At 40.3% G+C, this 24,858-nt stretch overlaps 1 protein-coding gene across 1 annotated transcript; it reads left to right on the top strand.

The window, feature by feature from the left end:
- The first annotated feature begins 398 nt into the window (after nucleotides 1–398).
- Nucleotides 399–1,099, top strand: LOC104675776 (40S ribosomal protein S8). Its single transcript, XM_010380428.2, has one exon. It carries the CDS (start codon nucleotides 421–423, stop codon nucleotides 1,045–1,047), a length of 627 nt encoding a protein of 208 aa, XP_010378730.1. The 5' UTR covers nucleotides 399–420; the 3' UTR covers nucleotides 1,048–1,099.
- The last annotated feature ends 23,759 nt before the right edge of the window (nucleotides 1,100–24,858 follow it).

Genomic DNA, 24,858 nt, shown 5'->3' with positions numbered 1-24,858 from the left:
GTTGTGAAAACGCCCATGACTCATCAATGGTACTGCCATGTCAACAACCCACTCATGAGACTGTCATTAAAATATGCTTCAAATATTTATTAGAAATCAAGATATATCAAAGGTCTATGCCGTTTCTCTGTTCTACCAAACCAAAATCTCATCCAAAAGGGAAAAGATTACTATAATATGATTTCTGAACTCGTTTCTGTAGCCAGTAAGTACTATGCTTTCTGTTAAATAAATACTCTGTTTTGTCTTGTCTAAGACTTTCACTTTACCTTGATTTTAATTTTCAGAGAAATTATAATTTAACTTTTTATTTTCTTTCTCATTTGCATACTTGCCTTGAATAGTTAGGATAGGTCACTGGCCAGAGAGAATTCCTCCCTCAAGAATTGCTTAATAGCTCTTTCCAGCCAGCGCCGAGCGATGGGCATTTCTCGGGACAACTGGCACAAACGCCGCAAAACCGGGGGCAAGAGAAAGCCCTACCACAAGAAGCGGAAGTATGAGTTGGGGCGCCCGGCTGCCAACACCAAGATTGGCCCCCGCCGCATCCACACAGTCCGTGTGCGGGGAGGTAACAAGAAATACCGTGCCCTGAGGCTGGACGTAGGGAATTTCTCCTGGGGCTCAGAGTGTTGTACTCGTAAAACAAGGATCATCGATGTTGTCTACAATGCATCTAATAATGAGCTGGTCCGTACCAAGACTCTGGTGAAGAATTGCATCGTGCTCATCGACAGCACACCGTACCGACAGTGGTACGAGTCCCACTACGCGCTGCCCCTGGGCCGCAAGAAGGGAGCCAAGCTGACTCCTGAGGAAGAAGAGATTTTAAACAAAAAACGATCTAAAAAAATTCAGAAGAAATATGATGAAAGGAAAAAGAATGCCAAAATCAGCAGTCTCCTGGAGGAGCAGTTCCAGCAGGGCAAGCTTCTTGCATGCATTGCTTCCAGGCCGGGACAGTGTGGCCGAGCAGATGGCTATGTGCTAGAGGGCAAAGAGTTGGAGTTCTATCTTAGGAAAATCAAGGCCCGGAAAGGCAAATAAATCCTCGTTTTGTCTTCACCCGTGTAATAAAGGTGTTTATTGTTCTGTTCCCCCAAAAAAAAAAAAAAAAAAAAAAAAAAAAAAAAAAAAAAAAAAGAATTGCTTAATTGTTCTAAGGTGTTTCACTGATACAATTCTGCAGCATGGTTTGTTACAGTGATTAGAAATTCCTCACAATCTGAATAATATGGATTCCTTTTCCTGAATAAGTCTTACCACTGTGCCACACAAGAGCCCAAAAATATAAAATGTATGCTTTTATTGTGCCTTGCATGTCAGAGTCTCCTAAATATGATAGTGAAGTTCGGAGTGGTTTTTATTCAGTACTTTAATCCTAGACATGTGAACATAAGCATATTTCAGGAAACCCTGATTGGCTACATTATGGGTTTGTATCACACTCTGTTACAAACATTTCAGACGCTTTGATTGGAGTATAAATGCTTAGCCTCAAGATTCTTCCACCTTCAAAAATATTGCCTCATAAAGAACAGCTGTGGATCCTTTCCTCCCCATTTTCACACCTTTCCGGAAACCTCTTAGTCAAGCAAATACACATGTAAAAATGACACCACCTCTGAGTTTTGCCTCTTCTTGACTTCATTCTATTTGTTGTTAGAGCCTTACTCAATAGGGCAGAACAACTCTAGCTGCCCAGTCTTCTGCCCACTTACCACCAGGCTGTATTTCCTCTCTGGAACTTCTCCTTTAAGTCTACTCCTATCACTGACAACCTCCTCATTGTTACAGCCTGCATAGTCTTATCTTCCCAAGCTTACATTTTCAACACCTATAACAGCATTTGCAGTTAGATGGAATCTCATGTACACTAAAGTGTAAATCTTCCAGGTGTTTGCTCTTGGTTTCTAGCTGTAAAATGAGACACTTTGATTCCTGTGAAAATAGTATCAGACCATGGTCAGCAGGTAAAAGAAAGTATTTTGTTTTGTTTTGTTTGTGTGTTGGGGGGAGTTATCTCCTCCTTGATTCTGGAACAAGATTATGCCTAAAGCTGGCCCTGAAAGTAAAGCTTCATTTAGGATGCTTGGGATAAAAGGGAGCTTGGTCAGAATTCAGAATGGGTAGTGGAGATTCTGGTCAGCCCCCAAGACAACTATTTCAAGAAAGCCACAGAGCAAAGTTTTTGGAAGAAAAATAAAAACACTCACCCCCCCCCCCAATTTTATTATATGTAGCAATTAATTTGACTAGTTATGTAATTGTTGGATTGATCTTAATCTATAGGAAGGTTCAACACAAAGAATCATAAAAGATCTCTAGGATAGTAAAAATTGCAGTTACATTTTGACCTCTATATCAGCCAAAAGAAAATCAAATAACCTATCTCCTTTATAATTTTAGGACTCCCTGTTCCTTAAGAACTGTATTGAAATTGTATTTTTGTTTCACAAGCCTCATGAGTTATAATGAGTTATTGAATAGCGTAGTAAGCAGCACTTGACTGAAGTTGATTCTATACTCCTGATGGAAGAAAAAGTCCCACATGAGGTCAATTGTAATTTCAGATAAAAAATGATTAAGTCATAGTTCTTAGCGAGATTGGTTGAGACAGCAAAATATTGGTCCCTCTGGTAAGTAGCCATGTTGGAGATCAACAGATGTTCCATCCAGTCAAAATTTTGAGTTCTACTGTAACTCTCTACATATTGACACACCATTGTCAATTCCCCATGCAAGACCAATTTCATGCAGGAAAGAAAAAGCCCAGGAAGTGTGAAAGTAATCTTTGTTTCATAAAAATTAACCTACACACCAAATTGATTCAAATTATAAAAAATGCAGTATTTCATCTGGAAGAGTGAGATTTGAATCTTCGACACTCTACAGCAAGTTGAAGGGGTGGTATATGAGTAAGGCTGACATAAAAATTTTCTCATGATAAGTTTCTCATGATTACTTAATTTTCCAGATGTAAAAAACAAAGAAAAGAAGGCTGTATTAAGTATTAGTATAGGTTTTCATAAACATAATGAGGATCTATTATTATTACATACAGTGTATGAGGAAGGCTAGCAACTTGAGGCATGGTGGGAACTTCTAAGCAAGTAGTTCATGTTTGGAATGTATTGCTTAACAGCAACAACAACAGGGACACATTCTGAGAAACGTGTTGTTAGGCAATTTCATCACTGTGTGAACATCATAGAGTGTACTTGCATAAACCTAGATGGTGTAGCCTACTCACACCTAGGCTAATATGGTATAGCCTATTGCTCCTAGACTGCAAACCTATACAGCATCTCACTGTACTTAATACCATAGGCAATTGTAACACAATGGTATTTGTGTATCTAAACATAGAAAATGTACAATAAAAATATGGTATCATAATCTTATGGGAGCACTGTCGTATGTGCTGCCCATTGTTGACTGAAACATGGCTATGCAGTGCATGATTATACACTGCATGCTTATGAGACAGGGATAACTGGAATGCCTATGTTCGTTTGGTTGATTCATTCCTGGTAATAAAATAAACCTTAAATTTTTTGTAAAACTCAAAAAAGTTTTTTGTCCAGATATTTTGAATATATTTTAAAATATAGCCTTCCTTAGAATGGTAGGGAGGCACTACATACGTAGATATATTTATCTTTATTCACTTATGTTGGCATATTTTCAAAGAAATTGAAACTGGAAAAAGGTATGAAATCTACTATGTAAATGCAAAAGTCCAGTTTCAGTGAAATTGGTATTCTATCAAAGGTAGGAGGTTGTCTAGTGACCAAATGCAAATGTATGAATGACTTGCTAACATATTCCACCTACATAAAGCAGATGGCCTTCTGGGGTCCCTCAATATCCCTCAGTCATCTTCCTCCTCTCCATCCAGGATTAATTAGGATTGATTGAAAAAATAGTCTTCTTAAACTATTTCTACTGCTTTGGTATTAGCTTTTGCACTTTCTCTCTCTCTCTCTCTCTCTCTCTCTCTCTCTCTCTCTCTCTCTCTCTCTCTCTCTCTCTCTCTCTCTCTTTAATGTGACTGGTAGAAACCATTCAGAAACCAGTCTCTGGGAATGGGGTATCTGTTTCTATAAGAATAAATAAGTTTAACTAAATAGAGACTCACAAGCATCTTATGCAACATTAGAGAACTCTATACCAGCAAAATCAAGTGATCCAGGAAATGGAATAGCTCTAAACTTCATGGGAACTTCTGAGTAAGTAGTTTCATGTTTGGCATCTCCAAATAGCATTAAGGTCAGTACTGCTGATCTTGCTTGAGAATTTTCACTGTGTTCACACAAAAGCTCTGGGTTCCTGTGAAACAGCAGAAGCAGGACTCACAAGGTGGGTAGCAATCAGACAATTGCTGAAAGTTTTTGGTAAAGGTAGACCATGAGGCAAGTAGCATATATTTTATGGAACTGAAGCTCTGCAAACAGCAGTAGTCCTTAGGGTATACCTTTCTCCTGTGGGGAAAGAAGAGCTGGTCACGAATGGACATTTCTAGCCACAACTAGGCTATTGTACCTAGCAATAACAGAAGCAGTAGCAGCAGCAATAATAAGAATGTATGGGTTTATATGCTGGTGCCTATATGTCATATGTGTTTCTATGTGTTGTGTTACTTACACTTACTGAAGAGGTACATCTCAAGTTGTATGTGAAGTTTATTCATTTAAGAAAAAGGTATTATAGGAAGATTTTACCTTTCAGTAATCTGTGGTCTCTTGATTTTAAAATAATCTAGTGTTCTCAGTAAAGACTTGTGTTTGCTTGGGAAAAAGCCAAATTAACACTGAAAGAGTGTTAAAATATGGAACAGCATGGCAGGTGATGAGCAGAAGAATAGACTGGGTTGATCTATAACTCCCAAAAGCATGGGAATCAACATTTTCACCTTTTGAAAGGATTAAGGCCAGGCACAGTGGCTCACGCCTGTAATCCCAGCACTTTGGGAGGCTGACATGGGTTGGGATGTTGAGGCAGGTGGATCACCTGAAGTCAGGAGCTTGAGACTAGCCTGGTCACTGTGAAACAGCATCTCCACAAAAATACAAAAAATTAGCTGGGCGTGATGGCAGGTGCCTGTAACCCCAGCTACTTGGGAGGCTGAGGCAGGAGAATTGCTTGAACCCAGGAGGTGGAGATTGCAGTGAGCTGAGATCACGCCATTGCACTCCAGTCTGGGGGCAACAAGAGCAAAACTCAGTCTAAAAAAAAAAAAGGAAAGGATTGAAAGGAAATATGTGTGTGTGTATTCAGCAATGTCCCAGCATTTGCCATTAATTGTAAGTTAACCTAGTTGCATACTGAGGAGTAGTTATAGTCCTTCAAGATTTATGTAACACTTATAGCAGTATAATTTATTTACAAAGAGCTTCTTTGATGTGCTCTTTGAAACAGCCCAGTAAAATCATATGTCTTCCACCCAAATAATGTTTGATTTGAATTCCAAATTCAGTCCTGGAAAGGAATGCAGACAGTCAAGTGCATTTTGCCTTGGACAGGAGCCATGTAAGGATTCCACATGAGCTGCCCTGACCCATCTGGGCCCAATAAGGCCTCCTGAGGCTACCTTCTTTATCAGCATGGTACCTTAAAGGCAGTGGTGGTGGATAGTGTGATTTTCCACTGGTTACCACTGCTCACTCTTCTGTCAGTTGTCTCAGTTTTGTCACAAGGGATTACCCCTTCCTCCCTCACTAGATACAAGCTTGATGGATGTATCTATCAAGGTGTCCTGACATCCTCTAGCCAAGGGATAGGACTGTGACACAATCATGACCATTAGAGACTCTCTTCTGGGGATTTGACTTTTGAACTGAGACTGACACAGGAAATGATCTGTTTCAATCATGGCAGTTGAAGAGACTGTCCATTGGCTCTTGTGGTATTGAGGTCCCCAGACAGCTCTAGACCCTCTCTTTACTGTAGACTTCCTTATTTGAATTTGCAAGTCACCCCAACAATTTACTTTCCTTTCCCTTCCCTTCCCTTCCTTTCCTTTCTCTCCCCTTACCCTCCCTCCCGCCCCCAATTCCCCCCTCCTCCTCTCCCTTCTTCTCTTTTCTTTTCAAGACAGTCTTACTCTATCACCCAGGCATAGTGGCACAGTCATGGTTCACTGTAGCCTCAAACTCCTGGGCTTAAGCAATTTTTCCACCTCAACTTCCCAAGTAGCTAGGACTAAAGGTGCACACCACAATACCTGGCTAATTTTTATTTCTTTTTATTTTTTTGCAGAGATGAGGTCTTACTGTGTTGCCCAGGCTATTCTCCAACTCCTGACCCTCCTGCCTCAGCCTTACAAAGTGCTGGAATTACAAGCATAAGCATGGCACCAGCCTTTTTTTTCTTGATTAAGTTAGTTATTTTCTTCTCGCTGGCAAACAAAGAGTCCTCACTGCTGAGATATGCCTCTCAGCCTATAGAACTTTGCTCTCTGGAATGCCTGTCCACAAGGCCAATCTCTACACTTACTCCACTCTCTTCACAATCTCTAATTATCACTTGGTGAGTGACCCAAGGACTGCTAAGTGGAGATTATTCTGAAGAATATAGTAAGGACAGGAAAAGAGATGAATAAGGATTTTAGGAACAAATATTTAATATTTAGATATCAGTCCCTTTTTTCCTAAGGTTGGACTTTCTTTTACAGCTGAACCCCTGATAGACCAAAACAAGATCCTACTTTATCAGAAATTCAAATAAAGATGTTCATCATCAACTATCAGCAATTCAAATAAGCACCTGGCACTCCTCCAGAGAATGTTGCATATCCTCACTGCTCTCAGGAATTGTTCCTGCTTATTTCTCTCCAGCAAATTGCATACTGGTCAGGCTAATGTGGGATATTTCTCATGTGAGACATCCTGGAAATCACCATGGTGACAGCCAAAATGTGTCCCCTAAAAGCTTTCTCTTTCTCACCTTTCCTCTTATCCTTTCTTGTCCTTCAAATTTTTCTAGCTCCCAATCCCATATTCACTTTTCTTATTTTCTAGACTTCTGGTTTGAGGTCTAGAGAGCTAGTATGAAGCTCTTTATCTAGAAAAATTGTTTTTTATTAACATGGCAAAACATCATCCTATTATAAATAAAGACTATATGAATCTTCTTTACAAATCCTAAAGTAATGTTCTTCAAACTATGGATCAAAACCCATTTGTGGGTTGTGAAATTAATTTTAGTAAGTTGTATCCAAGATTTTAAAACATAAAATTGTATACAATAGAGTAGATCTGAATAGAAAACATCAGAGTATTTCACTCATAATTTTTTAAACAAAATTTTTTTTTCTCAGTAATGTGTAATTCATGGTCAGGTCTCTTTAAACTGGGTCAAGACCCAATTGAGATGCCTGATTCACATGATTTCTTCTCTTTCACTCACTGAAAACACCAGTTTCTGCCATATCCTCCACCTAGCCTTTGGCCTTACTGGAAGATGCAGTAAGGCATCTACATGATGGTACAAAAGTATGAGCTGAGTCCTTCAAGCTCAGAAATAGATATGCCAAAGTAGGACATGACAAATTTTTTTTTTGCATTACAATAATGTGACTAGCAAAACTATTATCTTGTAGCCTAATCCCATTTTGCATGTCAGAAGCTGAATACAACGTTGCCATATTCTTACTCTGTATTCCTTCTGTAATGTTCCTAATCTCTCAGATAGACCTCCTTACCCACATTTGGATATCCAGGCTCAATGGAGTAAAGGTTAAGTATCCAGGAAGGCAGAAGAGAAAATCACATTAATTTAAGAACCATTACTAGGTTTCTCATATGAATGTTTCATGCAGTGCCACGAGACATCCAAATGATTAACCTAGTAATGGTTCTTGATTAATATCATCATAGTATGACCATGCTTCTCTGAATGACAGTTTGATTTGACAACCTCTAAGTTTCTATTCAACTCAAGACTGTCATATTGAGAACATCTGTACCAGTTACTCTTTAAACTGCTTACCTATAACTCTCTCCACCTTTCCAAGAAACTAGTGCACTTTTGCTGTTCTATGGGGGTTTCTTTCTTTGGCCAATGCCTCATTTACTGTTCTTTTTGGACTTTCCTTCTCCTAAGAAAATTGTTCTAGGTTGCTTTCCTCAGGGGTCCTCTCGTGGATCTCCCCTCTTAGTGTTTTATATGCCCTCCCTGGGAAATCTTATCCAATATCATGACTTTAATTCTATTTATATAACATTAACATTCATGTCAATATCTCTATTCTGAGCCTCAAGAAAAAAATTTAACTATTTATTGAAACTTTCTACTTGTATATCTCACAGGCTCTTAAAATTCTATTATCTAAAATAAGATTAATAATTCTCTCCCCCAAAACATTTTTGCTTCCCTGAACTGGTTAGTAGCAGCACCATTTAAACGGAATCATTAATTTAAAACTTCAAATCACCTTTGATTTCTATCAGTCAATATTTTCCATCAATTTTACCTACTGAGTGTCCCTTTTCCATCTCTACTTACACTCTCTAGGTTTTGGGGCTCAAAACTTGTCAACTGTTCTATTGAAACAACCTCTTGACTGAAACAACCTCCTTGTCACTGTAATATTCATTTTCCATAGTGACACCAGGGTTATTTTGAGACACAAATCTGATCATGGCATTCTCCTGCTTAAAAATGGCTAATGGCTCTTGACTTTTGACAAGACAAAATCCAAACTCCTCATGGAACAGCTAAGACCTTTCAGAGTCTAGGTAAACCTTGTTTTTTTTTTTTTTTCTTTTTTTTCTTTTTAACAGGATGCCCCACATTTCCACTGGAACCAACCAAATTTCTGGTTCTCATCTCAGTCTGCCTTTTTATGTTTTATTCTGTCTGCCTGAGAAGGGAGAGGGAGAGCAGTAAGCATGGAATGTCCACTGTGTGCCAAGCATTGTGCTATCCACTTCCTGCTTTAATACTCCAAGAAATTGATTGTTTTTCCAATTTTGAAAATGAGGAAAATCATGCTTAGAGAAATTTTAAATTTTGCTCAGATTCACAGAATGGTTAAGGGCTAGAACTGGAATCCAAACTCCGCCCTTCTTGAGTCTAAAGCCTAAGCTCTTGCCACCAAACCAGGCTATGCTATCTTTGCTATGGACTGACTGTTTATGTTCCCTCAAAATTCATATATTGAAATGTAATCTTCACTGCATTGGTATTTGGAGATGGGACTTTTGGGAAGTAATTAGGTCATAAGGATAGAGCCCTCACAAATAGGATTAGTGCCCTTATAAGAGAAGACATGGGAAGCTTGCTTCCTTTCTCTCTGCTTTCTGGCATGTGTCGGTACAACAAGAAGACAGCCATCTGCAAAGCAGGAAGCAAAGTGGTTCCTCTTTGGACACAAGATCTGCTAGCACTTTGATCTTGGACTTGCTGGCCTTTTTAGAAGCGTGAGAAATAGACGTTGCATAAGCCACTACTCTATGGTATATTTGTTAGAGCAGCCCTAATTAAGACAATCCTGGAACTTATGCCCTTTTTGTCTTTCGAGACCCACTCTAAAATATCACCTTCTCCACGAAACTTTTTCTGACTCCCCAAGGTGGAGTTAGTCATTCCATCGTCTGCGCTCCAGTACCACAGTGTACACATCTCTGTGGCAGCTCTTTTCACATTGTATTGTAGTTATGTATGTGTCTGCCTTCACCTTAGCCTGAGAAACAAGAGCCACTTTCAATTCATCAGCAAGAAGGCCAGCTGGAGAGGCAAAAACAGCAACAACTTGCCAAGAATTGAATCCCATTTCTGTACTTATTAACCATACAACCTTGGACAATTTACTGAACCTCACAGAATCTCTTCGCTTGCCAAATAGCAATGATAATTCTATAGGCAAGGTTTCTAGGACATAGGAGGCACCTCATACATGTTGAAAGAAAAACTTAGAGGAATATTCAATAGTTTAGTAGTCCTTTCCAGACGTAAGTTAACATTTCAACGTATCTTCCACCGAACTTTAATAGTGGGATTTTTGGTATTTGCAGAAGACTGAAGGGAGAGGTGGTTTGGGGCATCAGAACATCCGATATTCCCACCTCCCCACATCGTCCCTTATATTTCGTTATCCCTCATTGCTTACATTAGTGGAGTGGGCCTGCCCTCTAATGGAAACAACTTGTTCTTAGCTCTGTTTAGCACCTCTACAAGAGCCAGAGCCCACCCCTGTGCTAAGCAAGTGTGGAGAACATACATATTAATTGACTGCTTTAATTGAAAACTCTTAGCTTTATAAAGGAAAAATAATGTGTGTTTTTCTATACACCCTAGAAAACCATTCAGTAGTAGACATTGTTTCACAAAATAATTTTAAAGAAAAATGTACCCCCAAAATATCTTTCATAAAGCTAATTATTGTGTTTTAATATTTATGTGAATCTTTTTATCTAAATAGACTTGAAAACATTTTGCAAACAGATTTATTACCTATATAGTGTGTTCAAGTCAATTGAAGTAAAATTCAATTAAAAAGCAACCACCTCCGAAGTAAGGCACAGCAGATGTTTAACAGCTCACAGCGACACCTCACAGCAGTGCAACTTAAGCAGCAGTTTATGAACAAAAATGAAGAATTCCATTTTCTATTTAAGCAACAGGAGAAACAGAACATAATTATCCAAATTAGAAATTTTCTGTGACACCAAGGTCACCATCTCCACTATTCACAGAAAGGCCGCAAGATATTTATTGATCACATGCAGCCAAGAATACTGCTTTATGTCTCTGCTGATGGACAGCCCCCTCAGGCACCCAGCCTCCAAATACTGCAGTCATGAAAATTCACAAGGAAGCTGGGAATGATCTTCAGGACTTGAAAAGGCCGTCCTTCCCTCCTTATTCTCCTGCTCCTGGGCTCAAGAGGGCTTGACCACCAGATTGTCTACCAAGGGACACAAATAGAATGCAATGTAAAGGATGCAGCCATAGTGTATCTTTTTGTGTAATGTGGTAGGGATTTTATTCCTGTCTAACTTGATCTTGAGTCTGGATGGAGTGAAAAACATTCTGACCACTTCACTCTGTGATTTTCACGTTCATTGCTACTGAAGACTAAGGGGTGCTGAAGTGGGTCAGGGTTTCTTTCAGTGTTGAGATGTGATTGGAAAAGAATGACTCCACAATCTCAAAGCAGCCTTACAAAAAGCTAAACAGGAAAAATTAACTCAACCATGATACTGAAAAATGCCTGGGTGGAGAACTGAGTATGTCTCCCTTCCAGGTGTGCGCTTGTTCTGCATCCAGAACAAGCTTGATCACCATGAATGTATCAACCTTATGCCTATTATATTGCTTTTAATTTAAAATGAAATAGACTAGGTTTCCAAATAAAAATGAAAAAGAGAGACTCCTTGACTGCAGTTTATGTTAGATTAAATAATGATTTGACTCAGTTTTGCTTTTATCTGATAGAATTCTAAAATTAGAAACAAGCAGAAACATGTTAATGGATTTATCTTTGGGTCAAATTTCTTCATCAACTTGTCATCATGATACTGTTAGTTAATTAAACAACTTACAGATACATAGAGAATTAACAATTATCCTCTCCCTGCCTGCTGATAAAAGGGGATCTCTCTGAAGGAGAGAGGAGCCAGCAGTTTCGGTAGAAGCACTGTTTACCTCTAAATCAGTCTATTCAGATATTGTTATTACAATTTTACCTAATAACAAATATAATAAAGGCTGTTCAGAGATTGTGTGACCTTTAGCCTATGGATTGCAGGGATTAAATACTGAGATAGATATTTTCTTTCTGTGTGAGCAAATAGAAGACTTTCTCAAGAAGATTACATTGACCTGATTTTCTCAGGATCAAGCAGATGCAAATCAACATGATTATTATACACCTACCATGTGAACAAAACTGTGCTGAATGCTGGGCAGACATGAAGATCAACACAATGATCTCTTGCATCCTTACAATATCTCAGGGATTTACAGAGATAAGAAGGAGTAAAAACTAAGTAATGCACAGGGGTCACACAGTACATTTACAGTAAAGCCAGAAATTGTGGCTATTAAAACTTCTTTTCGTAGTCTGGTGCTACTCCTCAAAAGCATAGTTTTGAATTGGACCCTATAGGTCTCAAATTCTGTTTTCAAGAGCATAAAGAGTAATGGAGTAACAGGACCAAGTAGGTCACCTTCAAGACAGCAAAAGAGGAATTATTCCTGGTCACACAGAGGGGATATACTAAATTTAGAGAACGAGGTAGATGCTGTCATTTCTCTCCAGATTTAGATTTCTTCTGTCATCTGATAAATTTTATTCTATCAATAATCTTCCTCTCTGGTATCCACCAGCTTCTTACTGACCAACTGAGTTTTTCTCAGCGGAAATTTGATCAACTTTCTTATGTCCTAACTAGTCATATAGACAAGGGAATCTTGCTTGAACCCTGAGCATCAACTACACATCTGTCCATTGTTTGTCTTTCCTTCAAAGCCAGACCTAGAGAAGGAGTTGCCTGCACTCATTGCTTCTGCTTGCCTCAGGCACCAGCAATTCAGCACCACATTCTTGAGATTACTCTTCTAAATCACCAACAGCTACTTTTCTGCCGTCCATCCCAAGGTAGATCCTGTCGATGGCTTCCACCATATTGAATCTCTCCTTTGCCACTGCCTCTATGTCACCACTCCTTCTAGTCTTCTCCTCCCTCTCAGATCACCCCCTCTTCCTCCACCCACCTCTTCAACATTGTTCTTTCCCAGGGTTCCATGTTCGGTCCATCTTCCAGAGCACCATGGGGAGTAGAAATAAAGTGAGATTTGGAGACAGGCATGTTGGTTTGACCATTGATTATTCCACTCATTAACTATGTGATCTGCAGCAGTTATTAGCTATGTGATCCTGAAGTTATTTCACCTCATTGAAATGCAGTTTCCTTTTTTTTTTTTTTTTTTTTTTTTTTTTTTTTTTTTTTTTTTTTTTTTTATTATACTTTAAGTTCTAGGGTACATGTGCATAACGTGCAGGTTTGTTACATATGTATACTTATGCCATGTTGGTGTGCTGCACCCATCAACTCGTCAGCACCCATCAATTCATCATTTATATCATGTATAACTCCCCAATGCAATCCCTCCCTCCTCCCCCCTCCCCCCTCCCCATGATAGACCCCAGTGTGTGATGTTCCCCTTCCCGAGTCCAAGTGATCTCATTGTTCAGTTCCCACCTATGAGTGAGAACATGCGGTGTTTGGTTTTCTCTTCTTGTGATAGTTTGCTAAGAATGATGGTTTCCAGCTGCATCCATGTCCCTACAAAGGACGCAAACTCATCCTTTTTTATGGCTGCATAGTATTCCATGGTGTATATGTGCCACATTTTCTTAATCCAGTCTGTCACAGATGGACATTTGGGTTGATTCCAAGTCTTTGCTATTGTGAATAGTGCCGCAATAAACATACGTGTACATGTGTCTTTGTAGTAGACTAATTTATAATCCTTTGGGTATATACCCAGTAGTGGGATGGCTGGGTCATATGGTACATCTAGTTCTAGATCCTTGAGGAATTGCCATACTGTTTTCCATAATGGTTGAACTAGTTTACAATCCCACCAACAGTGTAAAAGTGTTCCTATTTCTCCACATCCTCTCCAACACCTGTTGTTTCCTGACTTCTTAATGATTGCCATTCTAACTGGTGTGAGATGGTATCTCATTGTGGTTTTGATTTGCATTTCTCTGATGGCCAGTGATGATGAGCATTTTTTCATGTGTCTGTTGGCTGTATGAATATCTTCTTTTGAGAAATGTCTGTTCATATCCTTTCCCCACTTTTTGATGGGGTTGTTTGTTTTTTTCTCGTATATTTGTTTGAGTTCTTTGTAGATTCTGGAAATTAGCCCTTTGTCAGATGAGTAGGTTGCAAAAATTTTCTCCCATTCTGTAGGTTGCCTGTTCACTCTGATGGTAGTTTCTTTTGCTGTGCAAAAGCTCTTTAGTTTAATTAGATCCCATTTGTCAATTATGGCTTTTGCTGCCGTTGCTTTTGGTGTTTTAGACATGAAGTCCTTGCCCATGCCTATGTCCTGAATGGTACTACCTAGATTTTCTTCTAGGGTTTTTATGGTATTAGGTCTAACATTTAAGTCTCTAATCCATCTTGAATTAATCTTCGTATAAGGGGTAAGGAAAGGATCCAGTTTCAGCTTTCTACTTATGGCTAGCCAATTTTCCCAGCACCATTTATTAAATAGGGAATCCTTTCCCCATTTCTTGTTTCTCTCAGGTTTGTCAAAGATCAGATGGCTGTAGATGTGCGGTATTATTTCTGAGGACTCTGTTCTGTTCCATTGGTCTATATCTCTGTTTTGGTACCAGTACCATGCTGTTTTGGTTACTGTAGCCTTGTAGTATAGTTTGAAGTCAGGTAGCGTGACGCCTCCAGCTTTGTCCTTTTGACTTAGGATTGTCTTGGCAATGCGGGCTCTTTTTTGGTTCCATATGAACTTTAAAGCAGTTTTTTCCAATTCTGTGAAGAAAGTCATTGGTAGCTTGATGGGGATGGCATTGAATCTATAAATAACCTTGGGGAGTATGGCCATTTTCACGATATTGATTCTTCCTATCCATGAGCATGGTATGTTCTTCCATTTGTTTGTGTCCTCTTTGATTTCACTGAGCAGTGGTTTGTAGTTCTCCTTGAAGAGGGCCTTTACATCCCTTGTAAGCTGGATTCCTAGGTATTTTATTCTCTTTGAAGCAATTGTGAATGGAAGTTCATTCCTGATTTGGCTCTCTGCTTGTCTGTTGCTGGTGTATAAGAATGCTTGTGATTTTTGCACATTAATTTTGTATCCTGAGACTTTGCTGAAGTTGCTTATCAGCTTAAGGAGATTTTGGGCTGAGACGATGGGGTTTTCTAAATATACAATCATGTCATCTGCAAACAGGGACAATTTGACTTCTTCTTTTCCTAACTGGATACCCTTGATTTCTTTCTCTTGCCTGATTGCCCTAGCCAGAACTTCCAACACTATGTTGAATAGGAGTGGTGAGAGAGGGCATCCCTGTCTTGTGCCAGTTTTCAAAGGGAATTTTTCCAGTTTTTGCCCATTCAGTATGATATTAGCTGTGGGTTTGTCATAAATAGCTCTTATTATTTTGAGGTACGTTCCATCAATACCGAATTTATTGAGCGTTTTTAGCATGAAGGGCTGTTGAATTTTGTCAAAAGCCTTTTCTGCATCTATTGAGACAATCATGTGGTTCTTGTCTTTGGTTCTGTTTATATGCTGGATTACGTTTATTGATTTGCGAATGTTGAACCAGCCTTGCATCCCAGGGATGAAGCCCACTTGATCATGGTGGATAAGCTTTTTGATGTGCTGCTGAATCCGGTTTGCCAGTATTTTATTGAGGATTTTTGCATCAATGTTCATCAGGGATATTGGTCTAAAATTCTCTTTTTTTGTTGTGTCTCTGCCAGGCTTTGGTATCAGGATGATGTTGGCCTCATAAAATGAGTTAGGGAGGATTCCCTCTTTTTCTATTGATTGGAATAGTTTCAGAAGGAATGGTACCAGCTCCTCCTTGTACCTCTGGTAGAATTCAGCTGTGAATCCATCTGGTCCTGGACTTTTTTTGGTGGGTAGGCTATTAATTGTTGCCTCAATTTCAGAGCCTGCTATTGGTCTATTCAGGGATTCAACTTCTTCCTGGTTTAGCCTTGGGAGAGTGTAAGTGTCCAGGAAATTATCCATTTCTTCTAGATTTTCTAGTTGATTTGCGTAGAGGTGTTTATAGTATTCTCTGATGGTAGTTTGTATTTCTGTGGGGTCAGTGGTGATATCCCCTTTATCATTTTTTATTGCATCTATTTGATTCCTCTCTCTTTTTTTCTTTATTAGCCTTGCTAGCGGTCTGTCAATTTTGTTGATCTTTTCAAAAAACCAACTCCTGGATTCATTGATTTTTTGGAGGGTTTTTTGTGTCTCTATCTCCTTCAGTTCTGCTCTGATCTTAGTTATTTCTTGCCTTCTGCTAGCTTTTGAATGTGATTGCTCTTGCCTCTCTAGTTCTTTTAATTGTGATGTTAGAGTGTCAATTTTAGATCTTTCCTGCTTTCTCTTGTGGGCATTTAGTGCTATAAATTTCCCTCTACACACTGCTTTAAATGTGTCCCAGAGATTCTGGTATGTTGTATCTTTGTTCTCATTGGTATCAAAGAACATCTTTATTTCCGCTTTCATTTCGTTATGTACCCAATAGTCATTCAGGAGCAGGTTGTTCAGTTTCCATGTAGTTGAGCGGTTTTGATTGAGTTTCTTAGTCCTGAGTTCTAGTTTGATTGCACTGTGGTCTGAGAGACAGTTTGTTATAATTTCTGTTCTTTTACATTTGCTGAGGAGTGCTTTACTTCCAATTATGTGGTCAATTTTGGAATAAGTGCGATGTGGTGCTGAGAAGAATGTATATTCTGTTGATTTGGGGTGGAGAGTTCTATAGATGTCTATTAGGTCCGCTTGGTGCAGAGATGAGTTCAATTCCTGGATATCCTTGTTAACTTTCTGTCTCGTTGATCTGTCTAATGTTGACAGCGGAGTGTTGAAGTCCCCCATTATTATTGTATGGGAGTCTAAGTCTCTTTGTAAGTCTCTAAGGACTTGCTTTATGAATCTGGGTGCTCCTGTATTGGGTGCATATATATTTAGGAGAGTTAGCTCTTCCTGTTGAATTGATCCCTTTACCATTATGTAATGGCCTTCTTTGTCTCTTTTGATCTTTGATGGTTTAAAGTCTGTTTTATCAGAGACTAGGATTGCAACCCCTGCTTTTTTTTGTTCTCCATTTGCTTGGTAGATCTTCCTCCATCCCTTTATTTTGAGCCTATGTATGTCTCTGCATGTGAGATGGGTCTCCTGAATACAGCAGACTGATGGGTCTTGACTCTTTATCCAGTTTGCCAGTCTGTGTCTTTTAATTGGCGCATTTAGTCCATTAACATTTAAGGTTAATATTGTTATGTGTGAACTTGATCCTGCCATTATGATATTATCTGGTTATTTTGCTCGTTAGTTGATGCAGTTTCTTCCTAGCCTCGATGGTCTTTACATTTTGCCAAGTTTTTGCGATGGCTGGTACCGGTTGTTCCTTTCCATGTTTAGGGCTTCCTTCAGGGTCTCTTGTAAGGCAGGCCTGGTGGTGACAAAATCTCTAAGCATTTGCTTATCTGTAAAGGATTTTATTTCTCCTTCACTTATGAAACTTAGTTTGGCTGGATATGAAATTCTGGGTTGAAAATTCTTTTCTTTAAGAACGTTGAATATTGGCCCCCACTCTCTTCTGGCTTGTAGAGTTTCTGCCGAGAGATCTGCTGTTAGTCTGATGGGCTTCCCTTTGTGGGTGACCCGACCTTTCTCTCTGGCTGCCCTTAAGATTTTTTCCTTCATTTCAACTTTGGTGAATCTGGCAATGATGTGTCTTGGAGTTGCTCTTCTGGAGGAGTATCTTTGTGGCGTTCTCTGTATTTCCTGAATTTGAATGTTGGCCTGCCCTACTAGGTTGGGGAAGTTCTCCTGGATGATATCCTGAAGAGTGTTTTCCAACTTGGTTCCATTTTCCCCCTCACTTTCAGGCACCCCAATCAGACGTAGATTTGGTCTTTTTACGTAATCCCATACTTCTTGCAGGCTTTGCTCATTTCTTTTTCTTCTTTTTTCTTTTGGTTTCTCTTCTCGCTTCATTTCATTCATTTGATCTTCAATCGCTGATACTCTTTCTTCCAGTTGATCGAGTCGGTTACTGAAGCTTGTGCATTTGTCACGTATTTCTCGTGTCATGGTTTTCATCTCTGTCATTTCGTTTATGATCTTCTCTGCATTAATGAGTCTAGCTGTCAATTCTTCCACTCTTTTTTCAAGATTTTTAGTTTCTTTGCGCTGGGTACGTAATTCCTCCTTTAGCTCTGATAAGTTTGATGGACTGAAGCCTTCTTCTCTCCTCTCGTCCAAGTCATTCTCTGACCAGCTTTGATCCGTTGCTGGTGATGGGCTGCGCTCCTTTGCAGGGGGAGATGCGCTCTTATTTTTTGAATTTCCAGCTTTTCTGCCCTGCTTCTTCCCCATCTTTGTGGTTTTATCTGTCTCTGGTCTTTGATGGTGGTGACGAACTGATGGGGTTTTGGTATAGGTGTCCTTCCTGTTTGATAGTTTTCCTTCTGACAGTCAGAAGGACTCTCTGTTGGTCTGTTGGAGATTGCTTGAGGTCCACTCCAGACCCTGTTTGCCTGGGTATCAGCAGCAGAGGTTGCCGAAGATAGAATATTGCTGAACAGCGAGTGTACCTGTCTGATTCTTCCTTTGGAAGTGTCCTCTCAGGGGTGTACTCCACCCTGTGAGGTGTGGGGTGTCAGACTGCCCCTAGTGGGGGATTTCTCCCAGCTAGGCTACTCAGGAGTCAGGGACACACCTGAGCAGGCAGTCTGTCCGTTCTCAGATCTCAACCTCCGCGTTGGGAGATCCGCGGCTCTCCCCAAAGCTGTCAGACAGAGTCGTTCGCGTTTGCACCGGCTCCCGCTACTTCCCCTGTTGGTCTTCAGCTGTGCGCTGTCCCCAGAGGTGGAGACTACAGAGACAGGCAGGCTTCCTTGAGCTGCTGTGAGCTCCACCCAGTTCGAGCTTCCCAGCGGCTTTGTTTACCTACTTAAGCCTCAGCAATGGCGGGCGCCCCTCCCCCAGCCTCGCTGCTGCCTTGCGGATAGATCGCGGCAGACTGCTGTGTTAGCAGTGAGGGAGGCTTCGTGGGCGTGGGACCCTCCCGGCCAGGTGTGGGATATATTCTCCTGGAATGCCTGTATGCTTACAGCGCAGTATTGGGGTGGGAGTTACCCGATTTTCCAGGTGTTGTGTGTCTCAGTTCCCCTGGCTAGGAAAACGGATCCCCCTTCCCCCTTGCGCTTCCAGGTGAGGCGATGCCTCGCCCTGCTTCAGCTCTCGCTGGTCAGGCTGCAGCAGCTGACCAGCACCGATTGTCCGGCACTCCCTAGTGAGATGACCCCAGTACCTCAGTTGAAAATGCAGAAATCACCGGTCTTCTGTGTCGCTCGCGCTGGGAGTTGGAGACTGGAGTTGTTCCTATTCGGCCATCTTGCTCCGCCCCCCTGAAATGCAGTTTCCTTGTCCTCAGTATGACAGGGTGAATCATGTATAAGTCACTAAGTTCTTGTGAGAAATAAATGTGAAAATAGGTAAAGAGATGAGCTCAGGTCTGCCACGTGATATGTGCTCATTAAATTTTCGTTGTTTCTCACCTACACCTCTGCACTGATAGTATCCTAACTTATTTCTCTAGCTTGGGCCTTACCCTGTCTCAGTGAAGGCATAGCATCACATTAGGGCCTGCGAGTCACCTTAGATGCCAGCCTTTTTCTCACTCCCTGCACCCCCAACAAAGGAGGTTCTTTACCCTAAAACTCTTGCATCAATTATCCCCTCATTTTCCCACTACTGCGGCAGTCTCAGTCTGGGCTACCATCACTTTTTATCTAGACAATTGCATCCTCATCAAGGAGATTTCCCTCCAGTCATTCCCACTACCTTCATCTCCACTCTGTCTTCCTCCATAGCTACCATCTAATGCATCATCTCTACTGGCAAGCCTTTGCTGGCTCTCTGTTGCCTAGAGAACTAAGCTCACATCTTTTGCATGGTATGCAAAGCCTCTCAGAATGGTCTTCTTTAGCTCCATCTCCTTTCCATAGAAATCCTGCCTTCCCATTAACCAATCTACTAGTACATTTCCTTACATTCTGACATATCCTTACATTCTCTCTGCCTTTGATGTATTGATTCTCTGTTGGGTACACCCTATGCCCTCTTGTTTATCTTTCAATCTTCAGCTCAGGTATCACCTTCTCTATGGAGCCTTCTCTAACATTTCCCCTCATTGCTACCCCATTTCCACCCTTTATACATTTTTTAGGAACAATGCCTCTCTCTGTCACCCAACCTGAATTGTAGTGATAGAGTCATAGCTCACTGCAACTTCAGACTCCTGGGCTCCAGCAGTCCTCCTACTCCAGCCTCTCTAGTAGCTAGGATTACAGGTGTGTACCTCCACACCTGGCTAATTTAAATTTTTTTTTTTTTTTTTTTTTTTTTTGTAGAGATGAGGTCTCACTATGTTGCCCAGGCTGGCCTCGAACTCCTGGCCTCAAGCGATTCTTCCACCTTGGCCTCCTAAAGTGCTGGGATTATAGGCATGAGCTACTATGACAGGTCCATTTAAAAAAAAAAATCAACAGACTTTTTTTTTTTTTGTATTCAATAAATAGTTATTGGACACCAAATTAGTTTTCTATTATTCCATGAAAATTACCTCAAAATTTAGTAGCTTAAACAACATTTATTAATAGCAATAGTTTCTGGTCAGGAATTTGTACACAGCCAAACTGGATTCTCTGGCTCAGTCAGAGCCTCTCACACACCTTAAATTAAGGTGTTGTTGAGCGCGAAAGTTGTCTTAAGGTTTGACTGGGGAAAGATTTGCTTTCAAGCTCACTCATGGTGGCAGGATTGAGTTCTTAGTGGGCTGTGGACTGAGGGACTCGGTTTCTTGCGGGCTGTTAGCCTGAGGCTGTTTTTACTTGCTTCTCCAGAGGTCGGGTCACAACATGGAAGCCTATTTCATCCAGAGAAAGCAAGTGAGAAGATGAGGGAGAGAGAGAGGGGAAAAAAAGCCTATTGTCTTAGTTTGGGCTGCTGTAACAAAAATACCAAAATTGTGCCTTAAACAGCATACATTTATTTCTCACAGCTATGGAGGCTGGAAGTCTAAAATCAGAGTGCCAGCATGGTCAGGTTCATGGTGAAAGACCTCTTTGGGGTTTACAGACAGCTATCATTATGTTATATTCTCAGAGAACAGAGAGAGGAAGCAAGCTCTCCTGAGTCTCCTCTCATAAAGGGCACTAATCCCATTCGGGAAGGCTCCACCCTCATGACCTAATTACTTCCCAAAGGCCCACGTCTTAATACCATCTCATTAAAGGTTAGCTTTTCAACATATGAATTTTGGAGGGACACATTCAGCCCATAACAACCAGCAAGATGAAAGATGCAGTCTTTTAAAACCTAATCTCAGAAGTGATACCTCCTAACTTTTTCCATAACTTATTCATAGAAGAAAGCCACTAGTTCTAGCCCACATTAAGGGGAGGGAATAAGAGTCATTTCCAGACTAGATCAGTTAGATAAGTTTCCCCAAAATTAACCCATATGTAAGAATTTAAACTACTGAATATTTTAGAAATATTGCTGCTAGATTACTATAGGTGATTTTTATGAATTGATATCTTAGGGTACTAATGGCTCCCAATTTTTAGGAACCACTTTTTCTTTGAAAATCACAAACATGTAGAGTTTATTCATTTCAACCACCAGGTTCTGTAGAAACTACTGGTTTTCTTCAACTGTTATTAATATCATTTTTAGTCAAGAATGACAACATTTTCAGCTCCCAAACCTGGAATATTAAAGCCTGACTTCCCATCGGTTGTACATTTAATTCATTTAATTAACTTAAGCCACTTTAATTCAGTTGAAAATCAGGAATGCTTACACTTAGTTAAAGAAAAGAAACCCTAATTATTTATAAAGAACATAATCTTTAAGTTCACATTACCTCTTACATTTTTCCTTCTCCATTTTTTTCCTCTTTTTCTCTTTTTTTTTTTTCTTTTCTTTTTTTTTTTTTTTTACTATAAAAGAGGAAGCAGTTGGTTAACGTTTAAATTTGGTGGTGGTGGAACTGGGAGAGAGGCGTTATGAAAGCTTTATGTAACCCAGTCTAGAAACCTTCCTCTCTGAGACAACCACCAAAGGAAATTCGCTTGGATATTTTCCTGCTTTCCTATTGGAATGAATCCCAAATTTAGGTCCAGACTGTAGGTTTGTCACCTCTGGTCACAAAGGAAGATCCCTTCTCATTTCACTTGGGAAATGCTTCCTGTAAGGGATGAGATGTCTAAATATAGAGAATGAGAATAGTTTGTTCATTCACATCCCAAAGTGTAAGTGCTGGGGCACTGGAATCTGACATCCTGGATGCAAATCCATTGGTCACTCACTGATTATACTCCCTGTGTCTCATTTTCCTTCTTTGTAAAGTGGGGGCATTGATAATGACAACAGGATATGTGTCATTGGGTTGGTGTTGGTTTTAAATGCATTAATAGATATAAAGTGCTTAGAATGGGTCCTGGTCTGTGGTAGGTCTATGAGAAATGTCAGCCCTTTTTGGCCAGGCATGGTGGCTCATGCCTGTAATCCCAGCACTTTGGGAGGCTGTGGCAGGTGGATCACTTGAGGCCAGGAGTTCGAGACCAGCCTAGCCAACGTGGCGAAACCCCATCTCTACTAAAAATACAACAAGTAGCTGGGCTTGGTGGCACGTGCCTGTAATCCTAGCTATTTAGGAGGCTGAGGCAGGAGAATCACTTGAACCTGGGAAAGGGAGGCTGCAGTCAGCCAATATTGTGCCACTGTACTCCAGTCTAGGTGGCTGTTCTGAATGATTTAGTGATTACTTAAAAAAAGTTCTATGTGACTTATTTCATCAAATCACAGAATGTTTGTGCTGGAAAAAAAATCCTAAAAATCACCTGGTCTAATGCCTTCTTCAAGTCCTCTCTACAATACATCCCCCCCACCCCCCCGCCCCACAGTGGTCATAGTAATTATTTTTAAATGCACATGTGGCCAATGACTTACCACTCTCAAGGTAAAGACCAGACTTATTTTACCTGGTTTAACACTCTAGCAGCTCCCCTGCTCCCTCCATTGCACACCAACAATTAAAATTTTCTCTTTTGCAGAGATCTCTTCTACCTCTACCCTGGGTTTTCTCAGAAGCTGTTGCTTCTGCCCAAAATATTTTTCTAGTCATTTAACTATTCCAACTCTTACTTATCTTAAGGTAAATAAGTACCCCTCCTATGGGCTGATAGAGAGACCCAGTACTTTCTTCATTAATACCTATCACATTATATTGTATTGTCTCTTTGTTTGGCTATATCCAGCTACTTATCCCAGTTTTGTTTGTTTATTTGTTTAGATGGAGTTTCACTCTTGTCATCTAGGCTGGAGTGCAGTGGCATGATCTCGGCTCACTGCAACCTCCACCTTCCGAGTTCAAGTGATTCTCCTGCCTCAGCCTCCCGAGTAGCTGGGATTATGGGCACCCCCCCACCAACTCCCAGCTAATTTTTGTATTTTTGATAGAGAAGGGGTTTCGCCTTGTTGGCCAGGCTGGTCTCGAATTCCTGACCTCAGGTGATCCACCCACCTCGGCCTCCCAAAGTGCTGGGATTACAGGCATGAGCCACTGCGCCTGGCCTACTTACACCAGCTCTAGGAAGAGAAGGATCATCTCTGTCTTCTCCATAGCTTTAGCTTCAAGACTAAGTAGGTGGCATAGAGTAGGTGCAAATAAGTATTTGTTTTTTAAATGAACGAAATAATGATTTATCCCCCAGATTACTCAAAGCAAAGATGGACTTAGAATTAAGGTCATTTCTCCACAGATGTTTGATCAAGTCTTTGAACAAAATGGAAAGGCTTTATTCATCAGTCATTGAAATTGCCAGAAGAAACATTTTCCCAAATACCAAATATAAACACCCTTATCAGAGAAAAAAGCATCAAGGTTATATTTAAATTCACTCATTTTTTTCCTACGTCTATTCCTCACTTCACCTTCTTACAAATATGAACATATTTTAATTTCTTGATGATTTAATAGTTTCCACTTTGTAGATAATCATTTTCTTTGTATGTGTATGTTTAATAGAGCTGAGATCAATATAGATATTTTTGCTTGACAACTTCAATTTCTGAAGCTTCTTATTATAACCAAATATCTTTAATTTGATGCCATATCAGTGATTAGGAAGAAATAAAATCTTACGATGGGGAGTGTACATCTCATAGTTACTGACTTATCATAGTGAGAAAGGTAATAAAATCATTCACCTGCTCTTGTAAATGTAGTGGAAGTTTTAAGGTAAACAAAGACTAATTCTCTTTTATACAAAATTGAAGAGAGAGCTTCAGAGCTCAGAGTTTCCATGCTCAGTCTAAGACCACTCCATTCCAGCCTTCCCATGAATGCTGGAAGCAAGAGATGGAACCCCAGCACTCTGAATGTTTCTGGCAGTGCCCTTGCCTGTCCTCCCCACCCCCACAGGCACAACTCTCTGGCCTGCTCTGTCTTGAAAATCACAGGACTAATCTCATTATGTTCTTTATCTGTGCTGCTTTAGTTACCAGTAGAAGCCCAAGTTGCCAGGTCATCTCTCCTCCTCCCACTACTGTAATCCCGAAATGGTTCTGCATGTCTCCCAGGGATTTATCCCACTCCTTCCCTTTCTGCTAATTCTTGGAAACTCATGTTCTACCATCAGAAAATCTCCTTGATCTTCTCTAAACATTTAAAAAATCTTCTTATCCCCATGAAAAGGCAGCAATCCCCTCAGGACTCTCCAATGAAGTCAGTTGTCTCTCCCACACTCTCGTACAACTGGAATTGGAGGTGGTCGTTACTTCTCATTGTCATTTGTAGACACTAGTCCTCTTTCCTCCCACCACCCAATACCAGTTTAGAACTTTGAGTCATCAGAATCTGCCACCTACTACTTGCCCTAGTTAATGTCACCTACAGACTTCCCTTCATTATTTAATGACTTTACTTTAGTTCCATGAAACAGGTTCTGTGTGGGATATTTTCATGCAGCAGGTTTATTGAAGCATACCCTGTGAAAGAAAGCCTGGAAGGTAGTGAAGACAGCAGGATTAGACTAAATAGAATGCATCTCTCAT

This window comes from Rhinopithecus roxellana, chromosome 6, assembly GCF_007565055.1.
Source record: "Rhinopithecus roxellana isolate Shanxi Qingling chromosome 6, ASM756505v1, whole genome shotgun sequence".
NCBI classification, from domain to species: Eukaryota; Metazoa; Chordata; class Mammalia; order Primates; family Cercopithecidae; genus Rhinopithecus; species Rhinopithecus roxellana.
This window is presented reverse-complemented; position numbering and strand designations above follow the sequence as displayed.